Source organism: Siniperca chuatsi, linkage group LG12, assembly GCF_020085105.1.
Source record: "Siniperca chuatsi isolate FFG_IHB_CAS linkage group LG12, ASM2008510v1, whole genome shotgun sequence".
NCBI classification, from domain to species: domain Eukaryota; kingdom Metazoa; phylum Chordata; class Actinopteri; order Centrarchiformes; family Sinipercidae; genus Siniperca; species Siniperca chuatsi.
The window spans coordinates 19,867,388-19,883,801 of NC_058053.1; the positions used below are offsets into that span (position 1 = coordinate 19,867,388).

Genomic DNA, 16,414 nt, shown 5'->3' on the forward strand with positions numbered 1-16,414 from the left:
CTCAAAAGCTTTTTCCTGAGCTCTTAACCCTATCACATAGTCTTCATGGAGTTTGCTCACTTGTCATGGAGATGGATCTGTTGACGTGCAAGCTCAGTAGCCGTTATGATGTCATCTATATCACTTTTAAGATTTCTTGTTCATGCTAGCTCCAATGTCAACAGATCCATCTCCATGACAACTGGGCAAACGCAATCTGCTGATGAAGACAGTGTGATACAGTTGAAAGCTCCAGAAAAAGCTAGTAAGGACGTTGAGTTGGGATTTTATTTGGTCAAACTACTATTTCCAAGAATTAACTTTCATACTAAATATTTCAATAGCCTAAGCATCATGGAATTATTCTGTTGAGATTTAATATAAAATGTCATTAACAAGATAGTTTATAGTACAAGAATTGTGATGCGATAACCAAATATTACTGGGAACACTGCGCACACAGTGTTTGGAGCTTTTAGTGGTTTATTATTTACCCTAAGCAGAATGCTCTAAACACTTGATGCAGCCTAAAATTAAATGTAAAACCAGTACAGCAAAAAAAATGGATTGAGTCTATCACTAGTTCATAATGTATTCATCTTATTGCTCAACTCACTGTCTGTCTCCACCTAAACTAAGACTCTGAATACTGAAGAGTCTGATGAATTCCAGGTGGACAGACTGTCTACAACCTACTTACACTCCTTGAATGCGAGACATCACCTAACTCAGTTTCGGGTGATCAATTTAATAGATTTCATAAAATACAGGAACCATTAAGTATGCAAGGTTTTAGGCAAGAATTAACTGTAACCTTTAATAAACAATCCATGGGTCCAGTGGTCATGTTCTTTCAGCTTGACTACAACAACTTGTTTGTCTCAACAGAATAAAAATTGAAAACAAATATTAAAACCAACAAAAAAATACAAACACATAATCAGTCACTACATAACACAGACATTTCTTCAAGTGTGTTCAGTCAGTAGTAAGTACATGGGCTCCTGAAGGAAATACATTAAAAGTGCTCAAACATACAGTTCTTTAAGACAAAGGGCCTCTTGCAAGAATCACAAGTACTAACAGATTTGTTCTTAAGTGGCACGTACAAGTGATTTAAGAAAACTTGTTGGATTTGCCAGAAAGTCTGAATTATAATGCCTTAATCTGAATGAATTTGCAGTGTTACAGAAACCAACTAAAATAAATAACTAAAACAAACTCTATGCAAAATGAATACTGTGATCTACCATATCACCATCATCACGGCTTGCCAATTTACTGAGAGGTTCGACAACGTTTTTTGCATGTTATTGTTATTTAGGTGTTATTGGCATATTTTGGAGTGGCAACCTAAACAATTCAGTGTTTGGATCATTCTCTCACACCGACAGCTGCCTCAGAGGCCTTATTACAGGTCGCTGTCTAGATAAACATCCTCTGTTGCACCTGCCAGTCTAACATGTCTTAATCCCTCTGCTGGAATAAGATTTTCTAATTGTTTCAGGTCTCCTGATACGACTACCTACACCGCTAAACTTGGAAGCTTTGGAAATATTTTTTAAAATGAAACTTGCCCACCAATGGAGCAGAACCGGGACTCTTACACAGCAATTTTAGGGGCGTTGATTATCTAAATGATCAAATCTCACGAACGCTCACTTACTTGTAAACAGTTGGCATTCACCAGGTTGAAACGAGCAATTTACGACAAGTTTGTACAGTTAACAGAGTTTGGTGAATCCAACCCAGAACACTCTTACGAACAAGCTTGACGCAAAAAGTAAGAGGGGTTTAGGATAAGGATACAAACATGTTCTTGCAAGAGGCCTGTGTAAGTAAAACTAGTGTGGAGTCCCTGGTCTACCTCTGTGTATTAGGCTACTTTTTACACCAAAAGTTCCCTGTGTGAGAGATGTTCACTCCCTTCTTCCTTAGGTGTCTTAATGATTGATAGTCTCTACACGGACAATTGTGTCGAAGTAACACAGAGGGGAGAATATGTGAAAGGGCAGGAGTGAAGCCACTGAAAGTTCTCATCATGCTCTCTCAAAGGCACCAGTCTTCTGATGTGAACTTGAGCCCCTGTATTATCGTGCTGCCTGGTTCACATACTAGAGTTCACTCAGCTCTGTGACATACACTCCCGAGTCCCTCCTCTTAAAGGCTTTCATCATTTTCAAAGCTGCAAGTCCTCCTTTCAAGGTTCTGGTCCCTCTGGGTCTAAACGGTACCGTTATCTATACTGACCCAAACTCAGCCATCCAGGCTACGTATTTTTCCAGGTCGACAGCAGAGACAGACTTGGAGATCTTCTTGAGTGTGAGAGTGAAATCCTCCATGGTCACAGGCATCTGCAGCTCGTCTTTGGACAGAGCTCGGATCTCCTCGGGGCTCAGGCCTTGGATTCGCCGACGCATTGCCATCATGGACGCATCCCTGATATACATGCAAAGACGGGAGCAGAGGGGGGCAGGGGTGTTCAAACACACACATACATACAGTGAGACTTCTTTTTTATAAATATGCTCCCGAAAACATACTTCACATAGTATTTCTACTATTTTGGATTCCATACTGTCAAAATAGATGGAGTCAAGGCTGTGATAACTAAGCCACTGGCTGAAATCCAGCAGGCTACAGGCTGTGTGTGGATGACACTCACACTCACATCCAAGGTCAATGAAACAATGCAAGCTGGAGATGAGCGGAGACAACTTGGGCAACATAAAATACCTGCCATTCCCAGCATAGCGACAATAGAAAAGGCCCACAAGGACAAGGACAGGATGGTAAGGAGAAGTGTTCAACTAAAGCAACTATTAAACTGCGATTAGAAGTAATGTTCAGCATATAAACATATTCCAATGATCAATCTATCTTTATACTGATCCGACTGTCCTTACACAGGCAAGTGATGCCTGTAAACCTCACATTGTTAGTGATTTAGGTTCACAGCCAAATGCAAATACTTGCTCATAAAGATACATAATGTGTCTCTCGCTCTCACACACACACAAAACACACAGTCTATGGTTGCTCTTGTAATTTCAAAATGATTTAAATGGCTGTTACACACCTCCAGCAGCTATATGTACTCAAGTTTGCGTGTATAACCTCTGTAGTCACACTTCATCTCTTTAAATTGCTCGTATATTCTAGGCTGTAGTATTTCCATATATGATTTACAAAATCCAAAAGCAGAAAAAGCTGATAACGAATTTCTTTATTGTAATTTTGTACACACACTACCACACACACACACACACACGCACCTGCAGACGTTGGTGATGTCTGCTCCAGAGTAGCCCTCAATCTTCTCAGCAATGAGGTCGAGGTCCACGTCAGCAGCCACATCCACCTCCCTCAGGTTGATCTTTAGAAGCTCTACACGACCCACAGCTACACACACACACACACGCATATAAAAAACAGCATTAATCAGATTAGGATTGTTGTGTGCCATCGCTCTAGTTTGTTGTGCGGTCAGTCTGTGGGTAATGAGGTCACCTGTGGGCAGGGCGATGTAGATCCGCTTCTCCAGCCGCCGTCGCAACGCCTCGTCGATGTCCCAGGGGAAATTGGTGGCAGCGAGGACCATCACCATCTTAGAGGGGTCATCATTCTCCAGAGCTCCCCCCACACCTGGTCACAAAACCACAATTAAACTAGAAAATGCATATTACTGTACCATTCATATGCCACATGATTTAAATTAATGATATAGTCTATCTAGGGTACCTGATTGAATTTGTTTTAGTTTAATACTGGGCTTTCTACAGTTCTACAGATTCAGCTTTATGTTGAACACATTCAGTAACAAAGTAGATTTCATCCCAAACAGGAGATTTGATATCAAAAGGTGCCAAACGTTAAAAGAAAAACATTACTGCATCTGCGTTGTTCAGGTTATGACTGTACAATTCATGGTTTTGATTGTAATTTTTGTTAAAATTATTACTGTATTAGAAACCCCTTTACAGCTTCACCCCCCCACTTCTCTATTCCACTCACCATCCATCTGAACCAGAAGTTCTGATTTGACCCTGCGGCTGGCTTCATGTTCATCAGATGTTCCTCTTCTGCCGCAGATGGAATCAATCTCGTCTATAAAGATGGTTGTTGGTGCATAAAACCGGGCCTAAGAAAAAAAGAGACCTTTTCTCTGCCATATAACAACATATTTAAATCTTCAGTTTGGTACTGTGTGGTTTTGCTAAACAGACCCCACACACATGTACACAAACTTACCATTTCGAACAGCAGACGAACAAGTTTTTCGGACTCGCCCCTGTATTTGGAGGTGAGGGTGGAGGAGGACACATTGAAGAAAGTAGTCCCACATTCTGTGGCCACAGCTTTGGCTAACATTGTCTTCCCTGTCCCGGGAGGGCCGACCATTAACACGCCCTGAAACACAATGTTACACACTGTTAAAACTTAAGACACATAAAAATGGACACACAGAACGGATTTTGGGCTGAGTAGCAGTGACTACAAGTTCTACAGTCACATAAAGACTGTTATCACTTAGCAGAAATGTCAAACTATCTGACGCTGCTATAGGAAAACTGTATTCAGTACCCCTTACATCGGCATCAAGTCTTATTGTACTGTTTTTTCCAGGTATCACATTATAAAGTTTATGACTGGGAGCCTGAATAAACACTATATCATCTTTAAAGGTCCTGAAAACCTACAGTATTTTCTATACATGTTTTAAAACATGTCTGGAGAGAATTAAGTAGACTCAGTCTGGTCCCACCGGTCCACGAGACCACTCTTGCCAGCTTGCTGGTCCCAACATCCAAAAAGGTTGAGAACCCCTGCTATAAGTGATGAGGTCCTACATGAACATACAAAGTTAACACTGTACTAGTAAGAGAGTTGTTGCTTATTTAGTCCAGAATATTTAATAGTATAAGAAATGCTTTGACTGACTTCAGGTGCTTTGAGAACTGTATAAGCCTAATAATCAGACTAAATTGTCATTTTGTTTTCTCTTCCTTCCTTCATTCACTCATTCATTCGTTCTATTTGAACAAACTTGCTAATATGGGCAGTTATTCAGAAGTCTGAAATAAATGTAATTAAAATAATAAGTTAGTGCAAGTGGGAACAGCAAACAACTATTTCTCTGAGTCTTTTGATGCTGCTGGACAACAGGGATTTTACCGATAATCCTCTGCATTAAAACCCCCGTATGTCAGCTTTCGAATACATTAAATAGAAATTAGAGTGTAAGATGGCCATCAGAGAGGAACATCAATTATTGTTCTCTTTTAGGAAAACAAACAAGTAAGGAAGCACAACATTTAGTGATGGAAATATTCTGCCTGAATGTGCTGCAAAGAAAGTGATCATGTTTGTTGGTTAAGCTTTATGGAACCTTGACAGAGAGTAAATGGCAAAACAACACTGATTTGCAGCTGTTTAGTCAATGTGTTTAATGTAAATGTCAGAACTGCACTTAATTAGAGGGATGTAACAAGAATGTGGGACCCACTACAACCATTGTGGACTCAGGATAATGCTGGTGTTCAGCATCATCATCACTGGATGAGCACAAAAAATTCGATATATGTAAATATGAGAGGCTTTTATTATTGGGCTTAACCATGCATGTAAATGAATTGTCTTCCACTAAACTGTAATCCCCTTGCAATCAAATAAAATTTCAGTTTACTTTGTCGCCGTCCCTTTCTCGCCTTTGTCTTTTTGTGTAATTGGTTACATACATTTTGTTTAAATGTCAATAATATTAAACAAAATTGCCATCCTTGATGCAAATCTCTTCTGTAAACATTAGGACTGTCACTGCCGCTCTGATGTCTGACATTTCTGCATCTGGTTTGTTTCTGTTGCTATGGAGATTACATAAACAAGAAAGTGACACAATCCATATCTTTTTAATATAGTTGGAGTCCCTACTGTCTCAAAATCCATACGGGCTAATGTCCGTTATATTCCCAGCATAATTGATAGATTTAAGACACTGATGCAGGCAGGATTGATCAGAATCTCAGCAGGAGCAGGTGGGAGTGGGATGGCTCACCTGCAGTAAGAGTGCAGTGATAGCCGGTAAAGTCTGTAGTGGAGGATTAACAAAACAGAAATGCACAAACCTCCATACTTAATGCCATCTGTAATGAAACAAATACCTTCCGCCTACATGTGTGCTGATAAAACAATCATGATCTTAAAATTTCTTTTTTCTATAAAAAAATGTATTAATCCTTCATTTTACTGCACTTTCAGTTATCTGAAAAAAGGTCTCTAAGTAACTATGTAAAGAGTTAAAAAATGCATGCATATATCAGACCAAAAAAAAAGGCGCTGTGTTCCTGTAAAAAATGAAAAAGTATTGACCCTCACATGGAAGGCCTGAAGGGAAGAAGCCTCACATGATGAAGTTCAACAGGTGGTACATAACAGAGGTTGGCAACTGGTCATTCAGCAGACTCATGTAGATGCTGAAAGGCAGCATGGCTGAGCATTCAGCATTAATTAATGAAAGATGTAAGTGATACAAACATATGTAAGCATTCACATTAAAGTTGTGTTCATATTTGAGCAACAGAACAGCAGGATGTTGTACCAGGTTCAAATGTAGCTAAATATACTATAACTTTGTAAAACAGGTTGCACCTTACAAGTTAGTTACAACGTAGAGTTAAGATCTTAAGAGTTTCCCCTCGGGGATTAATAAAGTATTTCTGATTAAAATGTACATCTCCGTGATCTGTAAGTCATTCAATATTTACTGTTGTCATAGCAGAACGGTTAAATACTGGAAGACATTAATGTTAGAAGAGCAAAAGGCTCTTGGATTAAACTTTCCTTTGGCTGATGCAACAGGCTGTAGGACTCTAAAGATGGACATTACAAAGTAAGGCAATATGGCTGCCTGTTAAAAGGTCAGCAGCTAATCAGATTCAAAATGCATCTGAGCTGCTCACAGCTGAAAAACGAATCGCTATTTATTTCTGTGACTTCTCAGTCATTTTTAAAAAGCATAATAAAGAAATACATACAGCTCAGAGTATGTAAGCGAGTACACTTGTGTGTGTGTGTGTGTGTGTGTGTGTGTGTGTACCTTCCAGGGGCGACGGATGCCCTTAAAGAAGTCAGGCATCCACATGGGCAAAACCACTGCTTCTCTCAGCAGCTTCTTAGCATCTTCCAGATCAGCAATGTCATCCCTACAGTTGATCCAGAGAACTCAGTCAGCAGTGCTAAGAAAAAAACTTCCCCAGCAGCAAAATGCATAAAGAACTATGTATGAATTTGTGTATGCTACCATACCAGTGTACGTTAGGGTTACGGGACACAATATCTCTCTCCAGTGAGTCCACAAGGTCGCTGTCATATCCCGTACCATCAAACTTCTTCTGCTCTACATCCCCTGGTGCGTCACCAACCCCTTTCTTTCCCTGATTAAGAAAAAAGAAGGAGAAAAGATTAATAAAACCAAAAACAGGTGTTTTTCGGGGACAGATTTCGGGTAATTTCTTAAGGACCTCACCCATCCATCCATCCGTCCACTCAACCACCAAACAACTGCTATAGTCTGACCTTATCATCTTTGGCCTTTGTGCCTCGGGCATCTCTGAATCCTGGCCGGTCTGGTTTAGGGTTGGCCTGACCGCGGCCTCCTGGCGCTGCCCCTCTATGCTGCAGACCAGGGGAGTCCTTCCTCTGCTGCTTCACCGCACTGTTGGGGCGCTTCACTGCAACAGGATTCCTACAGAAACACACACACATATACACACACACACACACACACACACACAGAGGAATAAAGCTATACACATGGGCAATAGTAGGACACACCTGTAGACAGAAACATCTGATGATTTGCAAGCTCTCCAGCTTTGCTAGTTCTCTGTGGAGGTAAAGCTCTGAAACCAATTATGCAAAATATGTCTCTGTACTTCAAAGTGCTTCCTGATAGAAGTATTTGGTTCCACGGACAACAATCAGTTCTGCCAGAAAGTAAAAAAGCCTGCTGGATCACAGTTGGACCCTGAGCAGGTGGCTGAATTAAAGAAACCACACTGGAAGACAAAAATAAAATACCCACACACTGCAGTCATATTCCCAGTCCTTTTATTCCACATAGAAATAAATAAGATCTGGTAACGAGACAGCAGTGTGCAGGTATTTTTTCAGCTCTCAGTGAGTATTATTACATAGAATTAATGGATGTGCATGTGCTTCTTGGAAATTGATTGAAAATATCCTCAATCAATGGGTTTCAAATGTGTGTGACAATAAAATATTGATGAGTGAAAAAAAAAAAAGGTCCTAATCTTTAATTTAGCCTACGTTAATTTACATAAATGTCACATAAAATATAGACATACAGACAGACATTGGGCATTTTATAACAAAAATATGACCCAATCTCTTCAAGAACATAGTTGTGACATACATAGCATAACGCAAAATAAATGCTACCTTATGTTTTTACACACACCTCAACCAAATTCTGTTTTTGCTAGCACACACATTAAAAACTTCCCCTACATATTTCAAATGACAGTAGAATAAAGCTCCTTGAAATTATATTTTGTAGTGGCAGACTCTGCATGAAGCACACAAAGGCTTTGGGTCAAATATGTAACTTCTACACACACACCTGTGTTCTGCAGGGGTGGGAGGGGGCCAAACTAATGGATCCTCAAGTCTCTCCTCAGATTGAGGAGCAAGGATGTCAATCGGCTTCTCTGACTTAAAGCTCTCGAGCGTTCCCATGATGCCTTTCACCTGCTCATACTCCTCCGTCAGTTCCTGCCTGACCTGGTTACAAACAGAAAAGGAAGAGTATTGTATCAGCGTTGCGTCACAGAACATCCTACTGAAAATACAGCAGTCGGTGTGTGTAGATATCTGTGGTAAAACAACATATGGTTTAAAATAAAGCTTTAAAATGTTCCAGAAGGGCTATTTGGCTTACAGACAGCAATCAATGAATAAAAAATGTCCAACAATTCATAAGAAAATAATAGATACAAAATAATACTTGTCACCAAAACCATCTAGAGAAAGCAGAAAAAAGAAGAAGCCAGAAACCAGAGGACCATCCTGTTGCATCCACAGCTAGTGACAGGCCAAATTAGACCTCATATATAGCCTACCTGTTAGTGCCATCCATTGACTGTCTATGGTGCCGACTATATGGAGGTAAAACCTGTCCCCTGATGGAAGCAAATTAAACTCACTGAACTCACTAAAGGGTACTGGGAGTCCAGTAAACTGACCTGAGCTTTGGCAAAGATGATTTTTACTTACACCAGTGACATTACAGCATGCTTTCACAATTTTTCACAGTAGATTTTCGTTTTTTCTGACTGAGATTACCAACAGATCATAGCAAATAAATATTAGAACTGACTCAATGACGGAAGTACAGAACACTGTCCACATTAAAACCTCTAAACTTTTTAAAATCAGTTTTGGCATCAAAGGAAAGTGTATCAACTGCAGTCACAGCACATGCTCGCCTGTATTGATGGTTTGATAAGTGGTGTAAGAATGGCATGGTCAGGGGTTTGGGGAAATCACCTGTTGCCATTTGACTTTAAGTGCAGGGTCTCTGAGGGACTGGCAGTGCTTGTGGATCTGTTGAATGACGCCCTGGTAGTACACAATGGAGGAGTCGTAGTTCCCCAGCAAAGCATACTCACGGCCCTTCTTGGCGTTGTCACATATGTCTGCCAAATTCATACTGAATAACAGCTATATGGTGAGGGGGGAAAAACAAGTTATCGTTAACGGTACCTACTTTGACTGAGTATTGAAACAATGAGTTGGCTAACGTTGGCTAGTTACGTTTTAAACTATGTCAAAACCACATTTTCATCAACAAGCCCGGTGTCCTCATTGTAAATCCTACTTATTACAGCAGCTCTATGCAAGTCAGTTGCCTATCAGATATAATAAGACTTTAATAAAACACCCGGAAATGCATGTTAGTTAAGCTATCTGATGTCAGCCAGGGATTATGATTTTAAACGAACATGTTTACTGTAGACAGTTTAACTGGCGGTTAAATCAAGCCACCATTTAAATTAGCTTATTTTCTTGTTAAGCGTTACACCCAGTCATCTTGCCGACGTTAGCCTTTGCTAGCTTGCTGCTAGGCCACAGACAGAAAACAAAACGAATCGCGTGGCAATAAATAATCTAAACGCGACTTAATCCTCCCAGCATGTATTAAATGTGCATGTAGACAAAAACAACCGACCGAAAACCTAAATTATATTCCTTAACTGCATATAAAACGTGAAAATATTTCTCATACCTGCATGAAAAGCACTTGTTTGTGTAGTCTTTTTGAATCAGAGGTCCAGTATTGACGAAAGTGTTACCATGGCCGCAGAGAGACGCCGTGTGAAGAATTCAGACTGCTCGATTACTGAGCTGTATTCAGGGACTTCGCGGCAAGCTGGTAAATATGACAACCCTCCTAAATGATCATCGATCGAGGTCAACACCAAAGAGAGCTGTTGGAGAGTTTACATTACTCCAGCACAGTCTCGCTATCAAATTTGTTTTATTGACGCAGTAGAAAATGTTATCTCGTCTCGGAATTGCAGTATTAGCTATGCTTTATATATAACATTAACAGTTGGCGACACATACGTTGAACTAGAACATTTACAGCTAGTTTACAGGATTTGTCTAACATATCATCAGTGCTACAGCTATGCAAAAGTTGTCCACTGGTCGTTGCTAAAATCCAGTCAGATATTGCAAACTAGGATGTAGGAAACAATCTCATCACAAGGTCCCTCTAATCATATCACATGATCATCAGCAGATGGAATTGACCTAGTTGTAATGGAAGTGTAGATGTTCAAATTTCCTTGTTTTTCTGAACACGTCAAGGACTTCTGTCCATGTTAGCTGCATGAATGGATGCAGGATTAATTTACTGTTTCTTGACACTAAATACAGTAACCAATAAAATCAAATAAAGTGAAATAAAATAATGTGTAAGTATTTATAAGTGCATTATGATTTGTGAGCAGCTGTAACAAAAGAGTTTCCCCTCGGGGATCAATAAAGTATTTCTGATTCTGATTTGAAGAGCCTGAGATGGCAGCTGTGGCGGTTTCATCATACCAAACAAACAACAAAAATTTAAATTATACTGATAAAACCACTTTTATTGATTTGCAGCTTAACATTGTCACTAATCTCCATACTGTTGAAAAGTGTTTGCATTATTGTACACATGCAAGTATCAGTCAGTCAGTCTTACCTCATACCATTAATACCTTCTGGAATAACAATTTTCAAAGCTGAGCATGTACTTGTTAATACTTTTCAAATGAACTATGTGGATTTGCATTTTGTCCCAAAAGACAGCTACATTTTGTCATTAGTGAGCTCTCTCCAAAGAACTGTCGAGGCGAATAAGCTGACACAAAGCTGGTTATGTTCATATTTATATTTGAGAAATACACATTCAGCAACAGCACCACAACTCATGCTGCATTTGCATTTTTTAAGAACTGAAATATCACTTTAAAGCATTTCTTCAAGAAAACGATAGCACAGTTTTCTTCACAGTTTCAATTTACCTTATTGGTCCCTTTCCTTACACTGAAATCAGTTTGTCCCTTAATTCACTGTCTGCATTAAATACTATAGATAAGTTGTAGTGCTACTAGACAGCTGATTGCATATAATTTGTCTATTTAAGTGCACTCTGCAATGTTTTGTTTTTTATTTAAAGTGATTTTATGTGCAGTTTGAGCTACATTTGGCATACCTTCATATCCATTCATGCATTTCATTGAAATGTTGATTTAATATTGTGGAAATTCATAGGCCCATACTGTCACTAGCTGTGCCTTACATCAGGCAGGGAAAAGTGTAAAACCATGGGACGTTTCTTCCTTTTCTATCTCATGATCATAACAGGCCTTTCTAAGTTTAGTCTCAGTGCTTTTCTCAGCACCATTAGTGTTCCTGAAGGCTGTGATGACCTTTGTACACACTCTTGAGTACATCCATACAGAATGGAGGTGACCTCAGCATTGACAAGTTGCTGCTTCCTGCTCTCTCTGGTTCAACAGCTGCCTGACATTGCTCTCACTCGGCTGCTTCAGTCTCAGGGGTTTGTGGCTCTTCAGTCTATAAGCCAAAGTCAGAAAGATAGCGTCAACATGTTCCTTCTCAGCAGGGTCCTTGGCTGAAGTCTCAAACAGTGGGAAGTTGTAGCTGTCGGCAAGACACTGGGCGGCTGACGTGGGGACCTCCCGGCGGTCCCTCAGGTCACACTTGTTGCCCACCATGATGCGGGGCACCAGGGGGCCCACGGAGTGTCGGCTGCACTCCTCAATCCACTCAGGGATGCTCTCAAAGGAGGAGAGGCTGGTCACGTCGTACACGAAGATGATGGCGTGGACGCTGCGGTAGTAGTGCTCCACCATGCTCTTCCTAAAACGCTCCTGACCTGCTGTGTCCCAGATCTGCAACTGGCACAGCAGAAACACATATTGATATGACTAAATAATATTTAAAGGATAAGGCTAGTGTAATTCTATATTTTTCTTATTGTCAACCAATCCCAAGAAAAGACTAAAGCTAACAACGTCTTAGTCAATCCGTCAATACTTTCTGACTTCCCTACCGTGTCTGTGGCACGCAGCTCCGAGCCCATTTGTTCCTACTGAAGAAATAAATCTTTAACAATTGATCACAGATATATAGTTTCATTTTCGAAAAAGTCTCAGTAATTTCCTAAAACAGCTGGGCACTGTAGTTTTAAGCAAACCTTACTTATCACTTGTCACAAACTGGCTCAAAATGTGTGACAAGAGCGTGGGAGGGACAAACTAAAATCATGTGTCAATAATGTTTTATTTTAAAGAAGAGTGAGTGTTGAAGGCAGCATAAAATGTAACTCAAATCAAAACCTGGAGATGTGGAGCCTCTGAGCCTTTTTCACGGAAGTCACAGAGTGTTCGATATCACATACTAACGTATTGCGTACTACACACTGCATACTACATACTCAATCAGTATGTGCTGCATACTGCATAGTAAATTAATGATTAAGTATGCCATTACCAGCAGACTGTTCACACTGAAGTACTCAAGCAATACGTCTTCTCTGCATCACATGACTATATTGATCACATTACCGGTCCCAACTACCGTTGAATGAAAAATGTTTATCACAAATGTAAATCAGTGTAACCTCTTCCACTAAATTTTATATTTTCCAGTATGATTTTAAGGCAAATTAAAATTATTAAAATACTTTTTTCTACAGTACATTATGTGAGCTCTGTACCTTAATGTCCCGGGTCCTGAGTAGCTTCTGTTTCACGTTCACTCCATGGATGTATAATAAGAGCTCTTATAATACATCAATGGTTCACTCTCCATCATTCGTAATTATTTTACCACCATTCAGGGGCGTAGGACTGGGGGGGACAAAGGGGACTGAGTATACTGGGCCCTCATGTGAGGAGGAGCCACAAAGATACTAGAATGAATAGCCGTGGATGTGGGGAGGGGCCCATAGAGAATGCCTATGTACGGAGTCTAAAATTTTGTGCTACGCCCCTGCCGCCATTGCACAGTCTGAAGAGACGCAATGCGTTTTGGGGCAGATGAGTATGTCCAGGAGTAAGCTTACGTTGCATACTCACAAATTCTTGCTAATCTAGTATACATCCGGGTATTTCTCGCATACACAAAATCCACATACTATGCAGTTGGAACCATGGATGTATAATGAGAACACACTACGTACTCAATTTAACGTCATACTTAGTACGAATAGTATGTTAGTATGCGATTTTGAACAGAGCTGCTGAAAACGATGTCACAGTAGGAAAAGCACAGGTGTAAATAATTAAACTTTATGATGGCTGGATTCCATTTAGCTGCTTCAGTGTCAGGGTCCGGGTATTGTGCATGCTGGCTCACTGTCACAGCTTACTGGGACACAAATAGACAGAGCCATCTTGATGTTGTTAGTAACACCTGTGCTTTTCCTGCTATGACAAATCAAACACGTCTGCTGTGAAAAAGGCTTATTGGAAGAGCAGGGCTAGTTTAGGTGCCACCACTATAAGCTAATGAGCCTCAACTCTGGCTGCAGATGTCTGAAAATATCCTGCAGGCAGAGAAAGGACATTACACACCAGCCTTATCCTTTAAGGTCCACGACTTAGAAACAAATAACGACTGGTGCAAGAACAGAAATGACTTTAATGTCAAATTGGATTCTCCCATGTGATCACATAATGCTTCATTATTGTTTCAGAAACCTGAAACTACACTTGTATATCATCATAAAACTCTTTGGGAAAATTAGAGAACAATGTGTTTAAAAAGGCTTATCTGACTAGCGGATTCTTGCTTACTTGTATATATTGTAAAAAAAAAAAAAAAAAATTAAACGTCCACAGATATGTAGACTTTTACTGTGTACCTTTTCTTCTAGGGTCATACTGTCAACTACAAAGGGATTATGTATTTTATTGGTGGAGATGGTAGGACATGTAGCCTACCAGCTGGTCATTTTAAAGAGGTAGGCCTATGTCTTGTAGTGGTGCCATCCCAATGCACAGCTCCTTGAATGTCTGAAAACAGGCTCCAGGTCAGTCTCACCTCTGTGGCCACTTATGAACCGTAGCGCAGACAGATGGCTGTGTCAATCTTGCAGGAAATGGAGGTGTGTGTGTGTGTGTGTGTGTGTGACATGAAAGTATAGGTGTGTGTTTGTAAGTCCTCTCACCTTGATACTCTCCCCATCGAGCTCCAGCGTCCTCTCTCTGAAATCGACCCCGATCGTTGCCTCTGGGTTTTTCAGGAAAGTGCCCCCGCAGAATCTGTAAGTCAAACACGTCTTTCCCACATTTGAATCTCCTATGACTATTATCTTGAACATCCGAGCTTGTCCAGTCTCATATTCATGGTGCGAAGAGAGCTCCAAGGAATCATTTCGACTGAAAACGGTATCAAATTCCTCCCCAGGTTTGTTTTCTATTGCCATCGCTCATCTTCTCGCGGTCTTGATGTGAACGGCACTGAAACATCGCGAGAATTTGAAAGACCAATAGATGTCACTGGAATGAGCTTCAGTTGAGACCTTATTCACCACTTTAGCAAAATATGCTGGTCATTTTTCTATTTTATTAGGGAAATTCTTCATTCACAAACACATATTCTATATTATATATCTTATACTATATTATATTTGATATTCTATGTTATATTGCTGTACTATAGACCTACTATATATTATGTTACGCTATATTGCTACATTTCACCTTATATATCCCATACAATATTATACTGTACTATATTATGTTAATGTGTTATACTGTTTTTTTACACTGTATACTATGTTATATTTCTATTATATTTCTATATTAATACAGACAAACACAAAGTATCATTAGTTGATATTATATTCATATTATAGCCTATGGTAGTCTGGTGTACGTTGTTTACATATAATGTACTAGACTTGCTGACTTTGTTGATACTAATTACATCACACCGGTGTTACTTTTGCTTGGTAATTTTGTCAAATATTGCCCTTGTATAGTTTCTATTTTCACATATATACTTATTTTAGTTTTATATATGTCTTATTACTTATTTTTTAATTTCTCTATTTTCCTGTACTTATTCCTGTCCTTGTGCTGCTGCAACAACTAAATTTCTCCTGTGGGAATCAATAAAGGCTTATCTTATCTTATATATTTTTGGTTCCCACATGTCTTTTCTTGGAAAACTTTACCAAACAATAAAAAAGTAGCAGGTTCTTAAAACAATATAGAAATATTGTTTTCTTCTTATGTTTTTCCTTATTATCTGCAAGGTTTGTTTATTTCATTGATTTAAAATTAATTTTCAATATTCATTTATCTTTCATTTCATTAATTTACATTATCATCATTTAATTTATTATGAATGAAGTTTTATTTTCTTGTCTGGCCATTTACATGACATGTCATGGGATTATTCATTATTAATCACCAACAAACCAAACAGTACAATATGTATACCTACCCTCTAACAGCACAATATAATGACCTCATACAAATTTGCACAGGCTACAAATAGTAACCCAGTAGATATCTAACAATGGAAATTAAATAAATATATGCACACAGCCTCCCATAAATACAAATATGAACATAATATACAAATATAAACAAACATAGCCCATATAGTTAACACATTGTATGCCAGATTCAATTCATGAATAACATGTAGTCTGTTATGCACATAAAATATGCTTTTTTTAATCTATAGTCAATTACTTTTCTTCTTCTATTCCATGCTTAGGAAATATTCAGAAAACAAAGAACATTTTGTTAAAAATGTATTCAATTAAAACTCTAATCCTCTATTCTAATCAAATCTGAATATGAACTCTTTAAAACAATGTTTG

The 16,414-nt window shown here is 39.2% G+C and overlaps 2 protein-coding genes and 1 long non-coding RNA gene across 5 annotated transcripts; all 3 read right to left on the reverse strand.

Annotated features, from left to right (window-relative positions):
• Window positions 1–769: 769 nt before the first annotated feature.
• katnal1 (katanin p60 subunit A-like 1) lies at window positions 770–10,685 on the reverse strand. 2 transcript variants are annotated; one of them, XM_044216496.1, is made up of 11 exons: window positions 10,286–10,682; window positions 9,547–9,720; window positions 8,621–8,781; window positions 7,555–7,723; window positions 7,285–7,412; window positions 7,076–7,181; window positions 4,231–4,389; window positions 3,994–4,120; window positions 3,490–3,624; window positions 3,255–3,381; window positions 770–2,418 (listed from the first exon to the last, which is right to left on the reverse strand). In XM_044216496.1, exons 1-11 carry the CDS (start codon window positions 10,289–10,291, stop codon window positions 2,220–2,222), a joined length of 1,491 nt encoding a protein of 496 aa, XP_044072431.1. In that variant the 5' UTR covers window positions 10,292–10,682; the 3' UTR covers window positions 770–2,219. The 2 variants fall into 2 exon arrangements, with proteins under 2 accessions (XP_044072431.1, XP_044072432.1); XM_044216497.1 differs by lacking the exon at window positions 9,547–9,720 and having other exon boundaries at window positions 10,286–10,685.
• On the reverse strand, window positions 4,460–7,069 carry LOC122885430. Its single transcript, XR_006380111.1, has 2 exons — window positions 6,355–7,069; window positions 4,460–6,034 (listed from the first exon to the last, which is right to left on the reverse strand). It is a non-coding gene; the product is annotated as an uncharacterized LOC122885430 (long non-coding RNA).
• Window positions 10,686–11,126: 441 nt separating the features above from the next.
• On the reverse strand, window positions 11,127–15,066 carry zgc:101559 (Ras-related protein Rab-33B-like). Of its 2 annotated transcripts, none has more exons than XM_044216502.1 (2): window positions 14,747–15,066; window positions 11,127–12,464 (listed from the first exon to the last, which is right to left on the reverse strand). In XM_044216502.1, exons 1-2 carry the CDS (start codon window positions 15,002–15,004, stop codon window positions 12,024–12,026), a joined length of 699 nt encoding a protein of 232 aa, XP_044072437.1. In that variant the 5' UTR covers window positions 15,005–15,066; the 3' UTR covers window positions 11,127–12,023. The 2 variants fall into 2 exon arrangements, with proteins under 2 accessions (XP_044072437.1, XP_044072436.1); XM_044216501.1 differs by having other exon boundaries at window positions 11,127–12,470; window positions 14,747–15,052.
• Window positions 15,067–16,414: the final 1,348 nt, after the last annotated feature.